General features: G+C 39.0%; 1 protein-coding gene across 2 annotated transcripts in view; it reads right to left on the bottom strand.

The window, feature by feature from the left end:
• The window catches only part of MRPS27 (mitochondrial ribosomal protein S27), a 50,100-nt gene that overhangs the window by 29,674 nt on the left and 1,182 nt on the right, over positions 1-19,244 (bottom strand). Inside the window, exons 1-4 of one of the 2 annotated variants that reach the window (XM_074569529.1) lie at positions 18,101-18,419; positions 17,606-17,683; positions 10,566-10,636; positions 8,526-8,584 (exon numbers count right to left, since the gene is read on the bottom strand). In XM_074569529.1, coding sequence (XP_074425630.1) covers positions 8,526-8,584; positions 10,566-10,636; positions 17,606-17,683; positions 18,101-18,200 — 308 coding nt within the window. In that variant the 5' untranslated portion in view covers positions 18,201-18,419. Of the gene's footprint in view, positions 1-8,525; positions 8,585-10,565; positions 10,637-17,605; positions 17,684-18,100; positions 18,420-19,244 lie in introns of those variants that run through there. The other variant, XM_074569530.1, reaches the window with a different exon arrangement.

Raw genomic sequence — 19,244 nt, 5'->3', positions numbered from 1 at the left:
AGGACACTAGAAAGCCAACACTACTTTCTGCGTATGTTTCCCCTCCGGCTCCTAACATATCTTTCCAGAATAAAACTGACAAAGTCAAAACCATGTCCAAGCTCTAAATGCTCATCCTGTTCTAAAAATCCATTTTCAATAAAATACCTGACTCTTCATCTTATCAGAAGCTCATCTACAGTTGCTTGCACAGTCTGGCTAAGACCTGAACACCGTGATTCACCCCATAGAAAACCATCACTAGTGTCAACAAATCAACACTATAAATTGCCTTTACTCTCTCTTTTTACTACTGACTACAGTAAAATAATCACAACCAGTGACATTCCTAAGAATTTTTCTGCCTGATCTGGGAACCTTTTGACTTTCTACTTAGTCCTCTGTCTTGTGACATTTAAACTGTTTGCATTTTGAGTACACGGTGGTTGCAGTAGCACAAAAATCTTTATTTATAGGATAAATGCTCTCCTGTTTTTAGCTTATTTTGTTATTTTATACATGATGTGTGAAGATAAATGAAGTTAAAATGGCCTAATGTTTTCATCTGAATGGCTACCCCCACTTTTGCTCACACCACAATCCAGTGCTACTCAGCAGTAAGTTAAAGCTAACAAAAAATCAACAGAATTTCTATTTGAAATAAACTACTCACAAAAAAAGAAAACAAAAAAAACCTGCATTCAACAATTCGCATTAAATATCTTTTTTTTCCACAAGAAACATATATTTTACAGCTAATTTTACCAGCAGGATACCACAGACTAGAGAAAGTTACCAGCTAAGCAACTGAAACCAGAATTCTTAATGACTGTCGCCCCTTCTACAGCTGCAATCATAATATATTCCTTATTCTCCTATGTTATGTTTAGTTTAGCTCAATAATGAGTAACTTGTGACTGAAAACAGCAGGAATGCACGCTTTTCTCTTCCAAATAAAAGAGGAATAAAAACTGGCACCTACAAATACTAAAATCCTGACATCTTGAAAATCTGTTAATTTCACCAAATAAAACCAAGATTTCCTGTAGTTGATAAGTTTTAAATGCAAAACATGTTCTGATAAATGTTTTCGATATTGTATCTAATATAACTAAAGTTTACACCCTCATTAAAAATTGTGAATCTGCAGAAAAGTAATACGTTCATTCAAGCTTCTTTCTCAAGAGAGTTGTCCACATCAAAAAAAGGTAGCACGCTAGTAAACACTTCTCTTTTTTTAAAGATAATCAAAGATATAAATTAAACCTGTAAATAAATATGTAAGTATTTAGGTATGTAGGTACTTAACCTTGTAAGTACCTGCACAAGATTGTATCCTTGCTCAGTTAAAAAATGGTTCCAAATTTAGTACTATCATTCCAAAAAAAACCAAAATGGTTTAAACAGTTGCCAGAAAACAAGGCTTTCTTTAGAAAGCAAAATGAAATTATAAACATGAAACATGATTAAAGTCTATGATTTGAATTAATGTTTCTTGCTTGCTGATTTAAACCAAGATCAAATTCAACAATTCAAATAATTCTAATTCTAATCAATCTATCTGTAGTAAGACAGCTCTGATCTACTGCATGTCAAGATTAATCCTTAACAATCCAGCTAATCATTATTTTTTCTGCTGTATTTATTTTGATTCAAAAAGGAATAAATACTTACACAATAAAGGAATGATTTAGGTTGATGGGTACAATAAACACAAAATTAGCACTTCCCAACTATGGGATCATAGCAGCTCTGGGTATGGTTGTAGGCCTAATAAAAGTTCAGGGTTTTATCCTAGTAATTACCATCTTCAACATTACTTAGAGTGAAAAGATTTCTGTACTGTTTAACACTATTTAGGAAAGCTGTAAGAGAGGGAACGCAAGAGAAACAATAAATTTATATGCCTCTTTCTTCTGTTTACATGAGTTTGGAGCTGCTGCCTGGCTCTGTCTCCCATTACTGCCCAGGAGCTGTAATGGAACCTGAAGTTCCCTTCTGGGTAAACCGGTTGGGGTTAATTTTCAAGTGTCTCTTTACAATTACTAGTCATCAAAGCTAGCAAAGGAATAAATCTCTCCATGTGTTTGTGTTTTAAATTCTGAATCTTACAAAAGGCTTTATTCTGTCCTGGTCATTTGTATCCATGTGAACAGCTCACTCTCTACATTTTTGGCTGCAATTTTACCTCTGTCTAGACTTTCAGTATTTCTAAATTATAATGCAAGATCTGCCTCCAGACAGGCTTTTTGCTGGTGCAGGAATTTACAAAACAACCTTTAGAACATCACCGGATATAGTGAAATTGATCTTTAAGGTGAGTATGAGTCAAATTCTGAGACAAAACTGCCTCTTCTCCTTCAACTTATAAGGAGTAGAACATTCGAGATTTGGTCCTAAATACGTACTGCTCACATTGTACTTCAGTCTATTTCCAATACTATCTACTAGCTTGAAAGCTTTGAGCTGTTGGCAAGAAAGGTGCTGGTTTAAAGATACGAAAATTTTGCTAATATTCTTTTTTTGCAAGAATAGTAATGAAAGCCTTTCTCCCAATACTAAATGAAAAATGTATCTACAGGAGGAGTGGACTGAGTCAGTTCTTTCCATTTCTGAATCTGACTGGCTTTATCTTTCTGTCTGCTCCAGAAATACTGGGGGGTGGACGGATTGCCACCTAAGGTTGATACATGCATTCTGTTTGTTGAAGAATCTTTCTTTTTCCCTTATTTTAAATAGAAAGGTTTTTAAAATCCAAACGTTTATCCCTTTAGCGTTGGCAACATGCAAAAAAGAAAAGATTAGAAGGAAAGTCTTCCAACTTTTTCTGCTTTTATATGTAGTGCCTAGAAAATTCTTGTCCAGTTTCTGCCAAGCTTAAAGGAAAGCATATACAAAAGAACAGATGAACTATGAAAGCAGATAACTGAAAAGGTCTGTGTTAAAGGAAGGGGTCTTTCTGAATGCTTTTCAGTCTTATATCTTTATTGGTGGTTCTCCCCATCTTTTACAGCACAGTTGCACTGACTGAGCACGTCTACTTCAATAAGACGTGGTTACAAGATTGGGCTTGCTGAAATTTGGCTCTGGGTTCTTAAATGTAGTTGCTAGTTATTTTGCTAGTTATTTTCTCCAAAGATTCCTATAGGTCAGACTCTGACAAACCAAGGACAGACAGTGACAACAGAGAAACGATGAAAGATAAAGAGAGTAAGCACATGTGCCCCTCTGTGCAGAAATGAGTGAATGCTGGAGCCAGAAGAGCGGTGGAGTCTCTAAGACCGCTTACATCTGACAGCAGTGGCCCGGATAGTGACCAACAGTTCTTCCCATGGAGCAGCATCACACTCTGTCCAAGATAATGCAACAGCATTAAAGACAGGTATTTCCGTCATTCACATGCAAATTACTGGAGTATTCTAACAAGGTAAATCTCTCCAGTGCTTCCCTTCTTGTGTCTCCCAACCTGCCAAAGAACCACCCAGATCTTTTGTAAATGAAGTTATTTTGGATCACACAGCTGAGGCAAGTATCCAACTAGTAAAACACACCATTCTGGCTACAAAGTGTATTTTTCTTTCAGATGCTTCCACCACATTTCAATATAATTTCAAAACATAACTGCTGCATAACTTGAATAGCAGACAGATATTTCTGACTCATTTATTTTTATCCCTCTCTCCTCCTTGCATCCCCTACCCCCCACCCCCACATATGATATTTTTTCTGGCGGCGAAAGCCAAGACCTGAAGTCTATGTCAGCTACCGCCTTAGGACAATGAAAACATCTCAAAGGAAGAATTAACTATGTTGTAGGATTGTGACTATGGCTCTTCTCATTTTTCTATTTGTGCTGGAACAGGTTAATGGCATTCATTACATCCTGTAGATGTACATGCAGAAACAAAATATCATATTAGTCGGAATGAATGCTATGCAAACTATATTTCAGGAGTAAAATTTTTTTGTGTCTATTGTGATCATTTATTACAAGCAATACTAAATGTTTTCAGATGCTAAACTGCCTGATTGGCATGAAAGTATCAAAAACTGCAATTTCTGCACCCACAGACCCAATATGCAGAAAGAGACAGTGCTGGTGAAAGGTATTTTGCATGTGATGTTGGACTAACTACTGACACACTGGCATAAGGAATAAGCACAATTTCATACATATGGAGACTATTATAGTCCCCAAACGATTTAATGGCTGAAATCAGGCCTCAAAACTGTAACTTGCTTCCATGAATAACAGCATATTTAAGAATAACTTATAATAGTTTGCTATTGTCCCATTTTGTGATTATAACCAAGTACTGACTCCAGGTAATAAATCCTGAAATCTGCAGAAATAACTCCATTGCCAAAAAAATGATTATCAATGAAGGAAAGGCAACTGAAAAATCTAGAGATTGTGCAAGACTTTGCCGAGCACATGCACACACAAACATTTACATTTTACAGACAGTGTGTATACTCTTTTCTACACTGTGGGTCATGCGTTTAATGCAATTAAAAATCCTCCTGAGGAATCTCAACATAAAACTTCCACAATTGCTTTCAAATACATTGAAAATCCTTGTTGGCATAAAATCTACATACAGAATCAGCAGTTACCTCACCACAAAACCTCTCGCCATTATGCTAATGCTTCTATGATACGAAAAACACCCTGACGTGAGAAATAGTGACATCTCAGTGAGACAGGACAAAGTAAAGCGAACTGCAGGTCTTTGATCTGGCTGAAAGTGCTCTGCATTCTGATTAGAATTTCTGCTGGGATCCTAGGAGATGAAAGGATTTTTTTAGGTCTGACAGTTAACGGAGCAGGGGAAGTATTCAGTAGAGAACAAAAAGAGGAGCACTGAAAGTAGGTGACGTCATGCCTCAAAATGGCCTTTACCATCGTACTGACATGTTCCACAATGTAGCGTAGCAGTTTCCACACAGCTATTCTTGAGAGCTCAAGATCCTCTGTGGAGACAGCATGGCTGGAGATCCACTGCTTTAAAAGGATGGAAAGTTGAAACAGGTCTAAATATAATACGTATATTCTATTTTGGGACCCTGAAAGCATTATGGTAATGCTCCCCAGAACACTACTTTTTGAAACTATGTTCTGCCTGACACACTACAAGCTCCAGTCTACAAAGCTTACAAGTTCTGGCACTCCTATCTTCAGAAAAACCCCACACAGCGAGCATGGAAATGTCATTTACTTCCTTCTAATTCTTCCCACAGGCACAGTTTGCTCTTTTGTACCAGGAACATCTTCCAGCTTTGTAGGGGCCTTGGAACTGACTACCCTTCACCTCAGATTGCCAGAGGCACCCAATACTGGGGAGTGACACCAAAATCTCCCCCTTATACTCTACAAGCAGTTAAGGAGAAAAACACAGCACTCTGGAGCATTCTGCTAATTTATGTTCAGGCAAACGCACATACAGCCAACTTACCAGGCTGTGTACAGCTATTTGCTCATGATGGACTTGTACACCCTAGAAGATATAAAAAAGCTTTTTGCTGATACTGCCTTTCCCTTTTTTAGAAGCTTACCCTCCATACATATAGTACAAAAGTTGTGCTTTGAACTGTTTCTCATTAAGCCAGAAAAAGAGGTCTCTTGTCAAAGATTCTCTGTTTCTTAACTAGCCCTCTCTACCACCTCCATTATGTCTCATGGTGTTGCCACTTTTGCAGGACTTTTTCTGTGTCAAACATCCTCCTAGCTGCAAGGAGGTATCTTTATAAACATGTCCTTCATTTGGACTCAAGCCTGAGTGCAAAATGTAAAGAACAATAAAAGGGGCCTTGCAGATACCAACCACACCTCCTATTTCCTGAAGCTAGCACACTTATTTTCATTTGAAAGGGAAGCTGATGTTATAATTGGGATTTTTACATTTTCCAATGAATTACAGACCTCTCTACACTGTTTCACTACCTGCATATAAATGCATTTGAGAATAGTTTCACGGATCATGCTGGAATGAAGTCTCCTGGAAAACTGATGCTAACCACACGGAAAGAGTAAGCATTCTGCAACACAGAAACAAAGCAGCTTTACAGGGACACACACATGAAAAATTCCAGCCAAAGCACGTCTGACAAGCCATATGACACACCAGTACCTCTCTATTCTCTCCACACAGACTACTAAAATCTGTTATCAATTACAAATGATCATACTCGATGTGTGCATAACTATAATCTCACCAGCCACAGGAAAATTATTTCTAAGAGAAACAGTAAATAATTGTAATTTGTTTTGAACTGCAAATCTCTCCTTTAGAATGTGCTTTTAAGGATAAAACCCCTATATTTTAAACTGATGTACTAATCAGAAACAGACGAAGAGCGGGGAAGATATTTACATGTTAGAGATTCGCATTCTGTTCTCTCCTTCTTATTACGGAATGTTTTCTATGTTTCAAATTTTTTGTCACTCTCTCTGAACCTCGTTTTCAAGAATGAACCTGTAGAACATATTACATATGAACATCTTGCTCTGTCTATCTGGATTTTATCTGTACCATTTTGAGACTCAGCGATTAAACTACCACACTTTCCTCTTGGTGTCAGGGCATGCAATGGTCTCTTGGCATCCTTTACCCTACAGGTCCTGACTCCATTGGAGAGAACTTAAGTCTGTGTGGCACAATGTATGCTACAGTCTTCAAGAATGCTAGTAAAAGGTAATAACAGCACATCTGTAAAACAAAAACAAGGGCTTGCCTTAAGCTGCCTTTACATCCTTCTGTTTTCATCTCACCTGTTCCAGGATGAAAAACTGATTTCTGACCACATTTTGACAGGACTAATAAAATCTTGATCAGAAGGAATAAAAGCTCCACTAATCTCCTTTCTGTGAGAGATTCTTTGTCCTCTTTTTATTTTTCCATTATAGGATACTGCTAGTATTAGTGCACTGGGTTTCTCTTGTTTCCATCTTGAAGGTCTGAGGTTCAGGTACCAGAGAATCACAGAGATCCGAAGTATAACGCAGTCATGCACTTACAACTATGCATATACTTAAAAGCGCCATCCAGTAAACTTCTCCATTAAAATAACAATCATAATTATTTACAAATAGCAACCTGATGTAAAGATGCTTTCTCATGCACTTTGACAAAATTACAGAATCACAGAATGATAGGGGTTGGACGGGACCTTCGGAGATCATCTAGTCCAACCTCCCTGCCAAAGCAGGTTCACCTCGAGGAGGTTGCACAGGAACATGCCCAGGTGGGTTTTGAATATCTCCAGAGAAGGAGACTCCACCACCTCTCTGGGCAGCCTGTTCCAGTGCTCTATCAACCTCAAAGTAAAGTTCTTCCTCATGTTGAGGTGGAATTTCCTATGTTCTAGCTTGTGCCCATTGCCCCTTGTCCTGTCACTGGGCACCACTGAAAAGAGTCTGGACCCATCCTCTTGACCCCTTTAGATATTTATAAGCATTGGTAAGATCCCCTCTCAGTCTTCTCTTCTCCAGGCTAAACAGACCCAGGTCTCTCAGTCTTTCCTTCTACGAGAGGTGCTCCAGTTCCTTGATCATCTCTGTAGCCCTCCACTGGACTCTCCCCAGTACTTCCCTGTCCTTGAACTGGGGGACGCAGAACTGGACACAGTACTCCAGATGTGGCATCACTAGGGCAGAGTAGAGGGTGAGGATGACCTCCCTCAACCTGCTGGCCAAGCTCTTTTTAATGCACCCCAGGAGACCATTGGCCTTCTTGTCCACAAGGCACATTGCTGCCTCATGGTCAAATGACAGGATGAGTTACTTTCTTGATCAGGAAACCTAGCCCTCAAAATGTGTGTGCAACCAAAGAATAATTTTTTTTAGTGATCAGCAAGAATTACTGCCCTCTTAAAGTCAGTATTGACCTAAAAGAGGCAAGCAAGCATTCAACCTTATACTAGTAGAAAAGGTACCACGTACACTTCACTCAACACAAAAATAGTTGCAGAAAACCCTAACAACCCATGCATAAGGTGAACTACACAACTTATCTGGGGAACATAAAATACTAAGGGGATAAAAACCAAAACTATACTTCATTTAGTTTTGCTGACTTGATCATTACTACAGCATGCCCATTCTCATTTCCATTCATTCTAAGGAAACAAGCCTCCTTGGGTCCTACACTTAACACATGCAATTATGCATAAAGCCAATGTAGTGAAATTATGACTTAGAGAACAAAAAAGCATCATAAGGAAAAACTGTAAACAAACATAATTCCTTATAATTTCAGCATCTCTAATGTAAATCGTGGCTGGAGGTTGTATTAGCTGTTCAGCGGCTCAGACTAACATGCTTGACAGGAGTCAATACCAGAGGTCCAGAAGGAGGGTAGCCATAACAAAGGAGAAGTTACAAAGAAGGCCCTTAGCTGTGAGTTGCAAGACAAGTAGATGCACATTTCTTGCAAAGGAGAAATCAAAGCCAGTAAGTGGGAAAGGGTCAGAGTCTTAAAAGAGCAAGACTTCATGGTATTTACTTGTACGTCTCAAAGTTCATGCCGGGGTGAAATGATGCTTACTTGTAAAGGTAATATTCAGCTTGATCCACTTCCTCTCGTGAAGAAATGTTGTCAACAAACTGATTAAAAAATAAGAAATAAAAGCGTCAGAGGGTGCACAAAGCATATTAGAAGAAAATGCCACTTCAATAAACAAAATACATTTGTTTGGCATGTTTAGGTGTCTGGCAGTACTGGAAGTCTTCAAGCCTTTGCTTGCTCCTACTTAGGTTTCTTCAAGACTGCTAAAAGCAAAATCTTTTTAAACTTAGACAACTCCACTGCTCAGCTCTGAGGAACGTTATGTACCTTGAAAACACAGAGAATTATGTCCATATAGCTCAGTACTCTGTATTTTTGCTGCTCCTCTCTGAATTTTTTGGTCTTTAATTACATCCTTTAATTTGAGAATACATGCAGTTCCTCATTTTTTCCCCCAATTTTGAGTGAGTCTCAACATGCCTTATTTCTCTTTCTAAGAAGTATTCTTTTCCTGTTTACCTTACATTTGCCTGTTGTGCCTATAAATTCTGAAGGATAGGGGCAACAGCATGTTGTATTTCAGCACACATATAAATAATGGTAAGAAAAAAACCCCACCCTTGTGCTGTAAAGCACAATTTTCCTCTCATTTAAACCTTGTCTACTCCAGGCAATCCTCCAAACTCCCAGTGCTATCAACTATTTAAATAAAAGCCCCATTTTCAGACAGACTTTGTCCTATGGTTAACAGTGAATCCTGTTTTCCTGTAGGTTTTACTAACCTAAGCATAAGATGCTGGAACACTCCAGAGTCTTCCCAATATAATACCTTTAGCTCAGAATATATAAACAATGTGTTCTCAAGGTCTTTACTTCTCTTCATCGGGCATTACTTCTCTTCATCCTAAGCATAAGCTAAAAATAATAGTTTCAGCTGACTGGTACTTGCTCTCCAGTTTCTTAACCCTCCTTGCATGCTGTACACATGTAGCTCTCATCTTTTGATTGTGGCAATAGCATACCCGTGCGCTTTATTTACATTTTAGAAAATAAAATCTGATGTGAGCTTCAGGTATCAGAAACTGGGGCAGCATGACAATCTGGAAATGCCACTTATTCAGGGAAGAGGTCAGACCAAAGCACGAACATGAAGAAAGGAATAAAGCCAATTAAGTAATAAAAGGGAAAGAAAACCCCGTTTTCCCCAGGGACGCTGTCTCAGAAGCAACGATCAAGAATGCTTGATCTGTATAAATGCTTGATCTTGTAACTGTACAAAATCTACTGTAACTCCTCAGTTAGTGGTGCCAATCATGCTAATTAGTGGTGTTACTGAGGTACCAGGGTGGTGACTCAGCCTTTTTGGATAATTTTGAAGATAGAAATTGGGGGGATTTATTTTATTTTTTTAAAGTGACTTATTTATTCTTTTTCTGTACAAAGACTCATTTACACAGGGAATTTAAAAGCATATCTCACATCTTTGCCTTCTCCACCCCCTCCACAAACCCATCCAGAGGATGGTAACAGTTCCTGTAAATTAAGAAAAAATAATAGCTTCACTTATTCCACACCAGCATTTGTCCTGCCACAGCCTGCTGAAGCAAGGGAAAAAAACTATAGAGGCAAAATGTATCCACCTTTGCCTCACTCTGAAGGTGCCTGGAAGTGGAAGAAGATGCAGGGAAGCAGGCAGCGTGCTAATTCACTGCATTCCCTTAGCAGCCTGGTTCTTGTAAAGTGCCTGAGGGGGCGTTAAAGCTCTCACTAAGACAGAAACCACAGGAAGGCAGGGAACATATATTATGGATATACACAGCCAAGTAACAGTGAGGCCCAATTTTACTGAAAAAAACCCAAACTATTTCTGTTTTGAAGACCCTACAGTTGAGATACTAACTAATGAGCACAAAGTAACAAAAAGTAACTTTACATGGCAATTTAACAGTATAACAAGACATTTACGATCCCAGAATTCCCAGCAGAGGTGGTATCATTTCTCCCCTTCTGAGCTTACTTCATTCCATAAGCATTCCGCTCTCATTTCAGTCACTTTATGATTGAGATTTATTTCCTTACCCGGGCTATTGTCAAAGAGCTGACAGGCAGCTTTCTTTCATAGGTTCTGTCCATTAAGTGGGCTAAGTCAGCTGAGGGAAACAGAAAAAGAGTATGTTTAATCAACTGGCATTGCAGGAAAATCCGAAGAGCGATCATATAACCTGAAACAGAACCTCTGTCCATGCAATCAAATTCTGGTTCAATGTTAATATCTCATTTTGAAGTTGTTTGAAAACAATACTTTAACAGAAAATAATACATGGGAAGGTTCTCAACACAATGATTTCAACCTAGTAGAAAGAAGGGAGAAAAAGCAAACTACCACATAATAGGTATAAAATCTGCTATAATGGATGAAATTAGTATAACTAATACAACTCATAAAAAAAACCTGAACAGATGTCCTTAAAATTCACACTTGCTTTCAAACTTAGCATACGCGGGACCATGTTTTTGGTATGGGTTTGTCCTTTAGTTTATGGTAACACAATGAGACACAGAAACAAGCAGTACTGTACTGAAAAATCCTACAGTCACAAACAGCAATCCAAAGAAATCCTGTTAATCAAACTGGGCACTGTGCCAGTACCTTATTAACTTTATATCATTCTGCTCCAGCAGTTGCATAACAATATTAATTTGACCATACAGGAACTCCACGTTTCAGACTGTTGAACAGGTAGCCAACCATTGCACTTAATGAATTTGATTGGAAGTTAAATTAATTCAATTTGGAGTTTTAGTTTTGTACTGTTCCTGGAAAATGATGACGACTCAGGAAGAGTAAGCTGTTTATTGTATGCTTAGTGTCAGCTGTTTGATTCTTAGCTGAGACTAAGGTGATGTTATCTAATCTATAACATTTAGAGACTTCAATTATACTTTCTTTCTATTCTCCTGCATGTTCCAGGATCAGGAATCCAACATATTCTTTCTGCATCATTAGCACCTTGCTTCATTCATCCTTTGCACCCCAAGACTACAGTTGTTACTAAGCCAGCCCTTCGTTTGACACCTCTCCACTAGTCCCATTGGCCATCCTTCAAGAGCTGATGGGTTGGCTGGTTTTACATTTCATTTTCCAAACAGGTGACCCAACCTCCACAACTGTCAATGAAACGCGAGGTGAGCACAACTTGCAGCACCATTCAGAATTGACTAAGCCTTCTATTCTGGCAAAGTTGTCAGGGGCAGGAAGCATCATTGTAACAGTAACATGCTGTGTCTCCAAGGGATGCAGTGCACGTATGTTCTGTCCACAAAACAAGGGGTATCACTAGTCATAATTTTAAAAACACATCTGCACTGCCAGTGAATACTGCACGGTATTTCTAACAGTAGAAATGGCATTCAATGCTACTCTGACCTTATAGGTATACTCTCTCAAATTACAACACATGCAAAGATTTTTGCTGCAGTAAAATGATAGAGCCTTGATTTGAAATAAAATGCATGACTCTTACTCTGGATAATGCTGCTGTCTGACGCATAGCAGTATCTCGTGTCTGCGCAACACCTTCCCTCCTGAGGCACTTTAAGGTGTTATTCAAAACACAAGAAGAACATTTATCTCTGGCTGAAGGAAGGCAAGCATTTCATGACCATGAAAGCAAAGGGAAATCTGGAGCAAAAGTACTGAGGCAAGTACCAGCTCCTACAAAATAAAACCCAGGATGCTTAGCTGATGTGAGCCACCAAGGCCATGCTATACCAGACAACCACCGGATCAACTTTTTTAATGGTAAAGAAATTTCTGTGGGAATACCTTTACAAGAAGTGTCTGTATTTGTATTACCTGTCTCTCCAGCACTCACAAAGGCCATGATGAAGCACATAGGTAAAGAATTTGGGGACATTCCCAGTAGTGCTAGAAGTTGGAGAGAACGGATGCTGCAGCCAAGTCAACTTGTCAGGAACTAAGAACTGGCTAGATCCTTGCGTAAACATACTAAGCCAACTGTCATCCAATATTCTTCATCTGCATTTTGAGACAGCTGGAAAAAAGTCTTAATTCCAAAATCTGCTGTGTCTGATGACATAGCAACATGGACCTGAAACAGACAACTGCACGGGTTGGAAGTTCATTTATCTATTCCAGAACTATTTTTATTATGCATCACCCTCTGAAAACTGGAAGGTGATACCTGAGAATATTTTGGGCCATACTCAAGCCCTGAGCTTGGCATTTCTTTTGTCTAGGTGCTCATGAAGATGAACAGCTCATTTCAGGAACACAAAGTACTTAAGCAGAATATAAACTAAATAATACAATGCTACGTGTGCAAGATCCCAAGACTATTACCCATTTTTACACATGCCTCCTCTGGGAGAGTTCACGCTCAGAATTTTAACGATTGACCTTTTAGGGTGTCTATAAAGCTGAAACTAACCATCGGAACTTTAGCATGGAAAGCAACATGAAGCACTTGCCTATCAGCTCCAGTATAAGACTCACAATAAAATGAAAACTTATTAAACTTTAAAGAATAGAAGACAAATCAAGTTAATGGGAAATTTAACTTTGTTTCCAGACAAATTGTCATTTCTGCTGTAGTTTCTAGATATGAATAATTTGCAGTAAGTAATTATTTCTTGGTTTGTCTTCTCTGAAGAGCACCTAAACCCAGACTTTTTTTTCTCATATTCATGATTTGAAATAATTCAGACACCTTTTGTGAACAAATTTTGCTCTGTAAATTGCTCTTTAATAATCAAGATTAAAGCTTCTATTTAAAAACACCCTACCAGAAGTACTAGAATGCAAGAACGTGAATGCCCAAGTCTCCTAGCAATGTTGGTAGTAAAATTTAAGTGCTAAGATCGGTGTATATTCTATATGCATTTTAACAGATATGTGTTGCAAGTGCTTTTATCTGATAGTCTTGACCAAAGAGGACACTAGTATATATAATCTCTCATACACATTGCCTAAAAATACATTTCTACAAGATGAACTTTTATAAAACTTCGATTTCTCTAAAAACATATTTCTGCATATTGCAGCATCTCATGGATTTAAACAAACTAACAAAATAAACCATAAGTTTGAGCTGAGGTCATTTAACTTCTGGACACAGCTTCACAGTTATCTCTAGAACATTGGTATCTAAGATTTCATGTTCACTTTGATTTTCATTTGTTCATAGAAACTCAGTGTCTTGCTACCTGCAACAGGGTGATTCAGGACAATGACCAGGAAAACACTGACCCTCACTTTCCAAGTCAGTGGTTATGACATCTAATACCAGTTTGGAGGCCTAGGAAATCAACACAGTTTCAGTTTGATTCGCAGTGTGTACCTATCTACAGCGTGCAGCCACATCAACAGGTGGTACATTTGGCCACCATGTAAGGTTACTATCCTCTTATTCTTAGAAGTGGTCCATCCAGGACAGGTCTGAAATACAGTGATGGGGCAGCAACCAGAAAGTGTATACAACTGTGATGCAAAGTTTACCTGTCCTGGAAATGATGGGCAGATCTAATACCTTAACTCACAGACTAACACTTCCTCTTCTATATAAAGAAAGCCTTTATTTATTTTAAAGACCCAGGTGAAATATAAATGAAAGTTGAGGCAAGTACTTTACCTTACAAATATGTATGTTTCACATTTCTCAGTATTTCCACATCCACAGCAGCTTCTGGAAAGAACTACAGCTTTGTATGGAAAAAGGCTTTGAATGGAAATTATTCAAATAGGTAAAGGCAGCACTGCCACCTGGTGTTGCAGATGAGCTATTCTGGGAACCATGAGTTTTTCTAACAAAAAAAGACACTTCTTCCTATCTCGCTTGGATTCTGCTGTTTCTGGGATTCTGGTAATTGCTATTCTTCTCATCAAGATGCTTACTGTCACTTACTTTTATCCTTGATAGTGATGAACCAACTGAAACGTTGGAGAATCTAAGTCCAGCCATGCCTCCCGTTTCCTTGATATCTCATTTTTAATAAGTGGAGTCCAAATACTTCTAGACAGGTATCCTCCTACCAGCAAGCAGTTTGTAAATTCCAAATCAACACATTTTCAATTCCTACCCTTTGAACAAACATGCTTCTGTACACGAAAATACAGTCTTATTCTTTCCTGTGTTTTTTTCAGTACTGAAGCTTGCTAAACTCACTTCATGCTTAGAATGCTAAACTGACTATGGAGAAGAGAATAAAGCATATCTTATATGGACACAGTTAAAAGAGTTTGAGTCTGGGATGGCACCATATCACTGCCGCAGAGAAACGTAATTGACTTTAAAGCAAAAATACTTCTTTTTCCTTTAAATGTATTCTTACAACATAATTCTCCAAAAGCACAGTTCTGAAACAAGGTTTGAAATACACAAATAAAAGAGCATCTATTCAACACAAGGAATTCACTCTAGCTACAATCACCACTTACTGCACGCAAGATTATATGTGCTACCATGCAGCTGACAGCTACAGAGCAGACGTCTGCAGGGCTGTCTCCTCTTTGAAAATGCTAATACAGCTGACACTGTGTTAACTTGTTTTCTCTTTTCTGTGAACACAAAATGAAAATGCAAAGCAGTTCTTTGAAAAGCATGGAAAAGACATCTGCTTTGGATCAAGATCATCGGCAGAGCAGCAGCAAGAACTGTGCTTGCCAAACAGCCACAAAAGATCTTGCCAGGCCTGGGGAGACCCAGGCCAAACATGGACTGTACCAGCACTTGCACAACAATGTTTTCTTCTATAGTGGATTACTACTGCCTATGACGATTGTCAAAATAAGAACTCATCTTCATACAGAGGTGACCAGTTCAAATGCGTTCCAGGGCACTATTCTGTGGCTCCTGCCCAAAAAACACTGCATGAGCAGCCCTACAGACAGTAGACGGTTACAAGGTATTAACAGTTTCTGCAGGATCCAAGCTACAGTCATGAGCACCCACTGGCTGTTTCTGGCCCATGTACAGTAAAACATGTTGACAATACCAACCTAGTTGTTTACAGGCAAATAACAGAAGCAAATTAGAGCATAAAAAAACATGACTCTGATCATTTTGTCTGACTTCCTGCCTGAGAAAAGCCCTTGAATTTCACCTGCTGATTCTTCTTTCAGCCTCATAACCTGTGTTACAATTAACAAACGCAGTTCAGGGGCCCAGGAATGAAAAACGGAAGACAAAGATTATGCATTAAGGGGTCTCCAAAACACTCATGGTGCAAAATAATGCATGTGTATCTTTAGCACAGAAAAATGTTCTGCATTATGCTATTTCACATAGTCACCACAAAGATGGCGAAATGTCATTTCAAATGTAATCTAGCCAAAGAATTTAGCTATGAGATCTCAGTACCATATGCAGATACAGTTTAATGTACAACTTCTCAAAATTAAAATGTTTAGTTTTATTTCTTAAGTGACCAGCTCAGTGGATGAGGAAAGGCTGTGAATGTTGCCTACCCAGACTTTTAGGAAAACATTTGACGCCATTTCCCACAGCATTCTCCTGGAGAAACTGGCTGCTTATGGCTTGGATGGCTCTACTCCTTGCTGGGTAAAAAACTGGCTGGAAGACCAGGCCCAAAGAGCTGTGGTAATTAAATCTGGTTGGCAGCCAGACACAAGTGGTGTTCCCTGGGGCTCAGTATTGGGGCCATTTCTGTTTAGCATCTTTATCAATGATCTCGACAGAGGGATCGAGTGCACCCTCAGTAAGTTTGCAGATGACACCAAGTTGGGTGGGACTGTTGATCTGCTTGAGGGTAGGAAGGCTCTACAGAGGGATCTGGACAGGCTGGATCGATGGGCTGAGGCCAATGGTACGAGGTTCAACAAGGCCAAGTGCCAGGTCCTGCACTTGGGTCACAACAACCCCATGCAGCACTACAGGCTTGGGGAAGAGTGGCTGGAAAGCTGCTCAGTGGAAAAGGACCTGGGAATGTTGGTCAACTGCCAGCTGAATAAGAGCCAGCAGTGTGCCCAGGTGGCCAAGGCAGCCAACAGCATCCTGCCTGTATCAGAAATAGCATGGCGAACAGGACTAGGAAAGTGACTGTCCCCCTGTACTCAGCACTGGTGATGCCACACCTCAAATACTGCGTCCAGTTTTGGCCCCTCACTACAAAAAACACTATGAGGTGCTGGAGCATGCCCAAGGAAGATCAACGAAGCTGGCAAGGGGTCTAGAGCACAAGTCTTATGAGGAGCAGCTGAGGGAGCTGGGGTTGTTCAGCCTGGAGAAAAGGAGGCTGAGGGGAGACCTTATCGCTCTCTACAACTACCTGAAAGGACGTTGTAGCGAGGTGGGTGTCAGTCTCTTCTTCCAAGTAACAAGTGATAGGACAAGACGAAGTGGCCTAAAGTTGTGGCAAGGGAGGCTTAGATTGAGTATAAGGAAACATTTCTTCACCAAAACGGTTGTCAAGCATTGGAAGAGGCTGCCCAGGGAAGTGGTCACGATCCCTGGAGGTATTTAAAAGACATGTAGATGTGGCACTTAGGACATGGTTTAGTGGTGGACTTGGCAGTGCTATGTTTACAGTTGGACTCGATGATCTTAAAGGTCTTTTCTAAAGTAAACAATTCTATGATTCTATGACACTATTTTTCCCCAAAAGAAAAATCTAAAATTTCAGTAAAAAATGTAACTTCCCTTCCTGCAAAACTCAGAGAAACATGTTGTTTAAAAGTTTTAAAACAGGAATTCCCTGTAATACTTTTAGGTCTTCTTTCATACTGCATTATAATTCAAAAAAAAGTCAATGAAGAGGACACTCAGAAACAGTTTTAATTGTCAGACAAAAAAGTATGACATTCATAAAAGCTTTGGATTTTGTGAAAGAAAAAAAAAATGAGCTTGTAGAAACCAAACATTAATTGAATGGGCAAATTCTAACTTGTTTCCGCATTATAGGTTTGAATATATATGACAAAACTTTTAACGTGTTGAGCAGATTTTGACATAGAACCTCAGAAGCATTTTGGTCCATGCATTCTTTATTTTGAAGTATTTATAGATGATGAGCTAGTCTAAAATGAGTTCAGGTTGTAATTAATTAGTCAAAGTGCAGAAAAAGAAACAAACTTTTCTCACCCAGGCTATGCTTCTCTTTTTGTCTCTTTTCCCATTTTGTGCTGTCCACATAGGCCACAGAAAGAAGAGATCTTCTACCTAATGAAGAAAGAAATCACTACATAAGCCAGGTTGCTTAGAGATCTCTACACAAACACTTTATTAGATATCACCTTTTTCTGCCACGTTTACTGAGTTGGATGCATTAAACTGTTTTTACAACACAGCCATCAGTAAGAACTACCATAATAGTTCTGATTCCTTGTATATGGATGAGCCATTACCTTGTCATTTTTAAAACAGAAAAGCTTTCCCCTAGAAGTCTTTTTTTCAGCATGAAACATATCTTCCCAAACATGAACTCTGTATTTAAGAAAATTATTTGTTTGTAAAGGTAGAAAAAACCCCAAACAACAATAAGGGATAGCTTCTTTGTACACGCAGACCTTTCCCATCAAACGCTAACAATTAGCTAAATGTAGGCATAAAAGCATACTCAAATAGATGAGTACATACAAAAAGGCTTTTCTGTTGTTGTTGGATGGTTATATTTTCCACCTCTAAAGATTTGTCTCACTGGAAATAAAAGGCAGATGCTCATCTGGAAATACTCCATTTTTGGTCATCTCCTCTTTTTGGCATCTCCTGTGAACTGCAAAGTCCACTCAAATGTTTTTGGAAGTTTTTTCCAAATAGTTTTTGTACCACTTTTGAAGTCTGCTCAAGACACTGTTCCAGCTTTCGAAACAAAATGGAAAATGCTTCAGTTGGAAGAACCAACCATGTTTGTGCATCACTCACAGATGACGAGGCCTTGAAGATGCATGAGAGACATCTGGATAAAATTTGTTGAAGGAAGACATAAAAATACATGCAGAAGGTTGCAGAAATTAACCTTAAGAAACATGAAATATTTTAAAAACAGACATCACAGAATTTTTAGCAACTAACTTAAGACCTTTATCTGAAAACCTATCTGCTACCATTAAGAGTTTGCAATTCTTGGGTGTGAAACAATTTTTCTCTTTATCATTTTTCTGACATGCAATTATACAGACACGTCCAGCTCTGAACATCTTTGCAAACTTCTGTCAAAAAGACCTGGTACAGAGAATTCCACTCTTCTGTGAGAATACGCACAATGCTTTACCAGTTAGAACACATGAAAAAGAGGTCTATTCGTTTGGTTGATGGGGTTTCTTTTAAAGCTATTTTTCATTATGTTGATAAAAGAGCCACATGAAAGACTTCAGGACTTGGGGTTTTTTTTAGGATAAACTTCTGTATGCTCACTTGCAGCTAAGGATGCCACTAGCAAGCATGAGGGTTAAAAACTATTTTCTATGGCACAAGCAACTGTCAGTGTGACAGTACTTTGCTCAGGTAAGCCGGAGGCCAGGTTTGAGCTCTTAACATTGGTTCACTGCTGAGCAGCTCCAGTGCCAGATGGAAAGGCGGCATTTTTGAGATATGGGCATCGGCTACCAGGAAGCAGCACTGAGAAATTTCTGCTTGGGGAAGCTGAAAAGGCACAATAAAATTACGCACCATCACCACACTTTAAGTAAACATTACAGAGTTCAGTTCTTCCCAAAGATCAGGATTTTTGGAAAGGTGGCTTTTCAAAAAGATCGGTCTTGGTTGCGCTTCTGTCACCTGA

Source organism: Larus michahellis, chromosome Z (genome assembly GCF_964199755.1).
Source record: "Larus michahellis chromosome Z, bLarMic1.1, whole genome shotgun sequence".
NCBI classification, from domain to species: Eukaryota; Metazoa; Chordata; class Aves; order Charadriiformes; family Laridae; genus Larus; species Larus michahellis.
The sequence above is the reverse complement of the archived record's forward strand: the minus strand, read 5'-3'. Positions and strand labels throughout refer to the sequence as shown.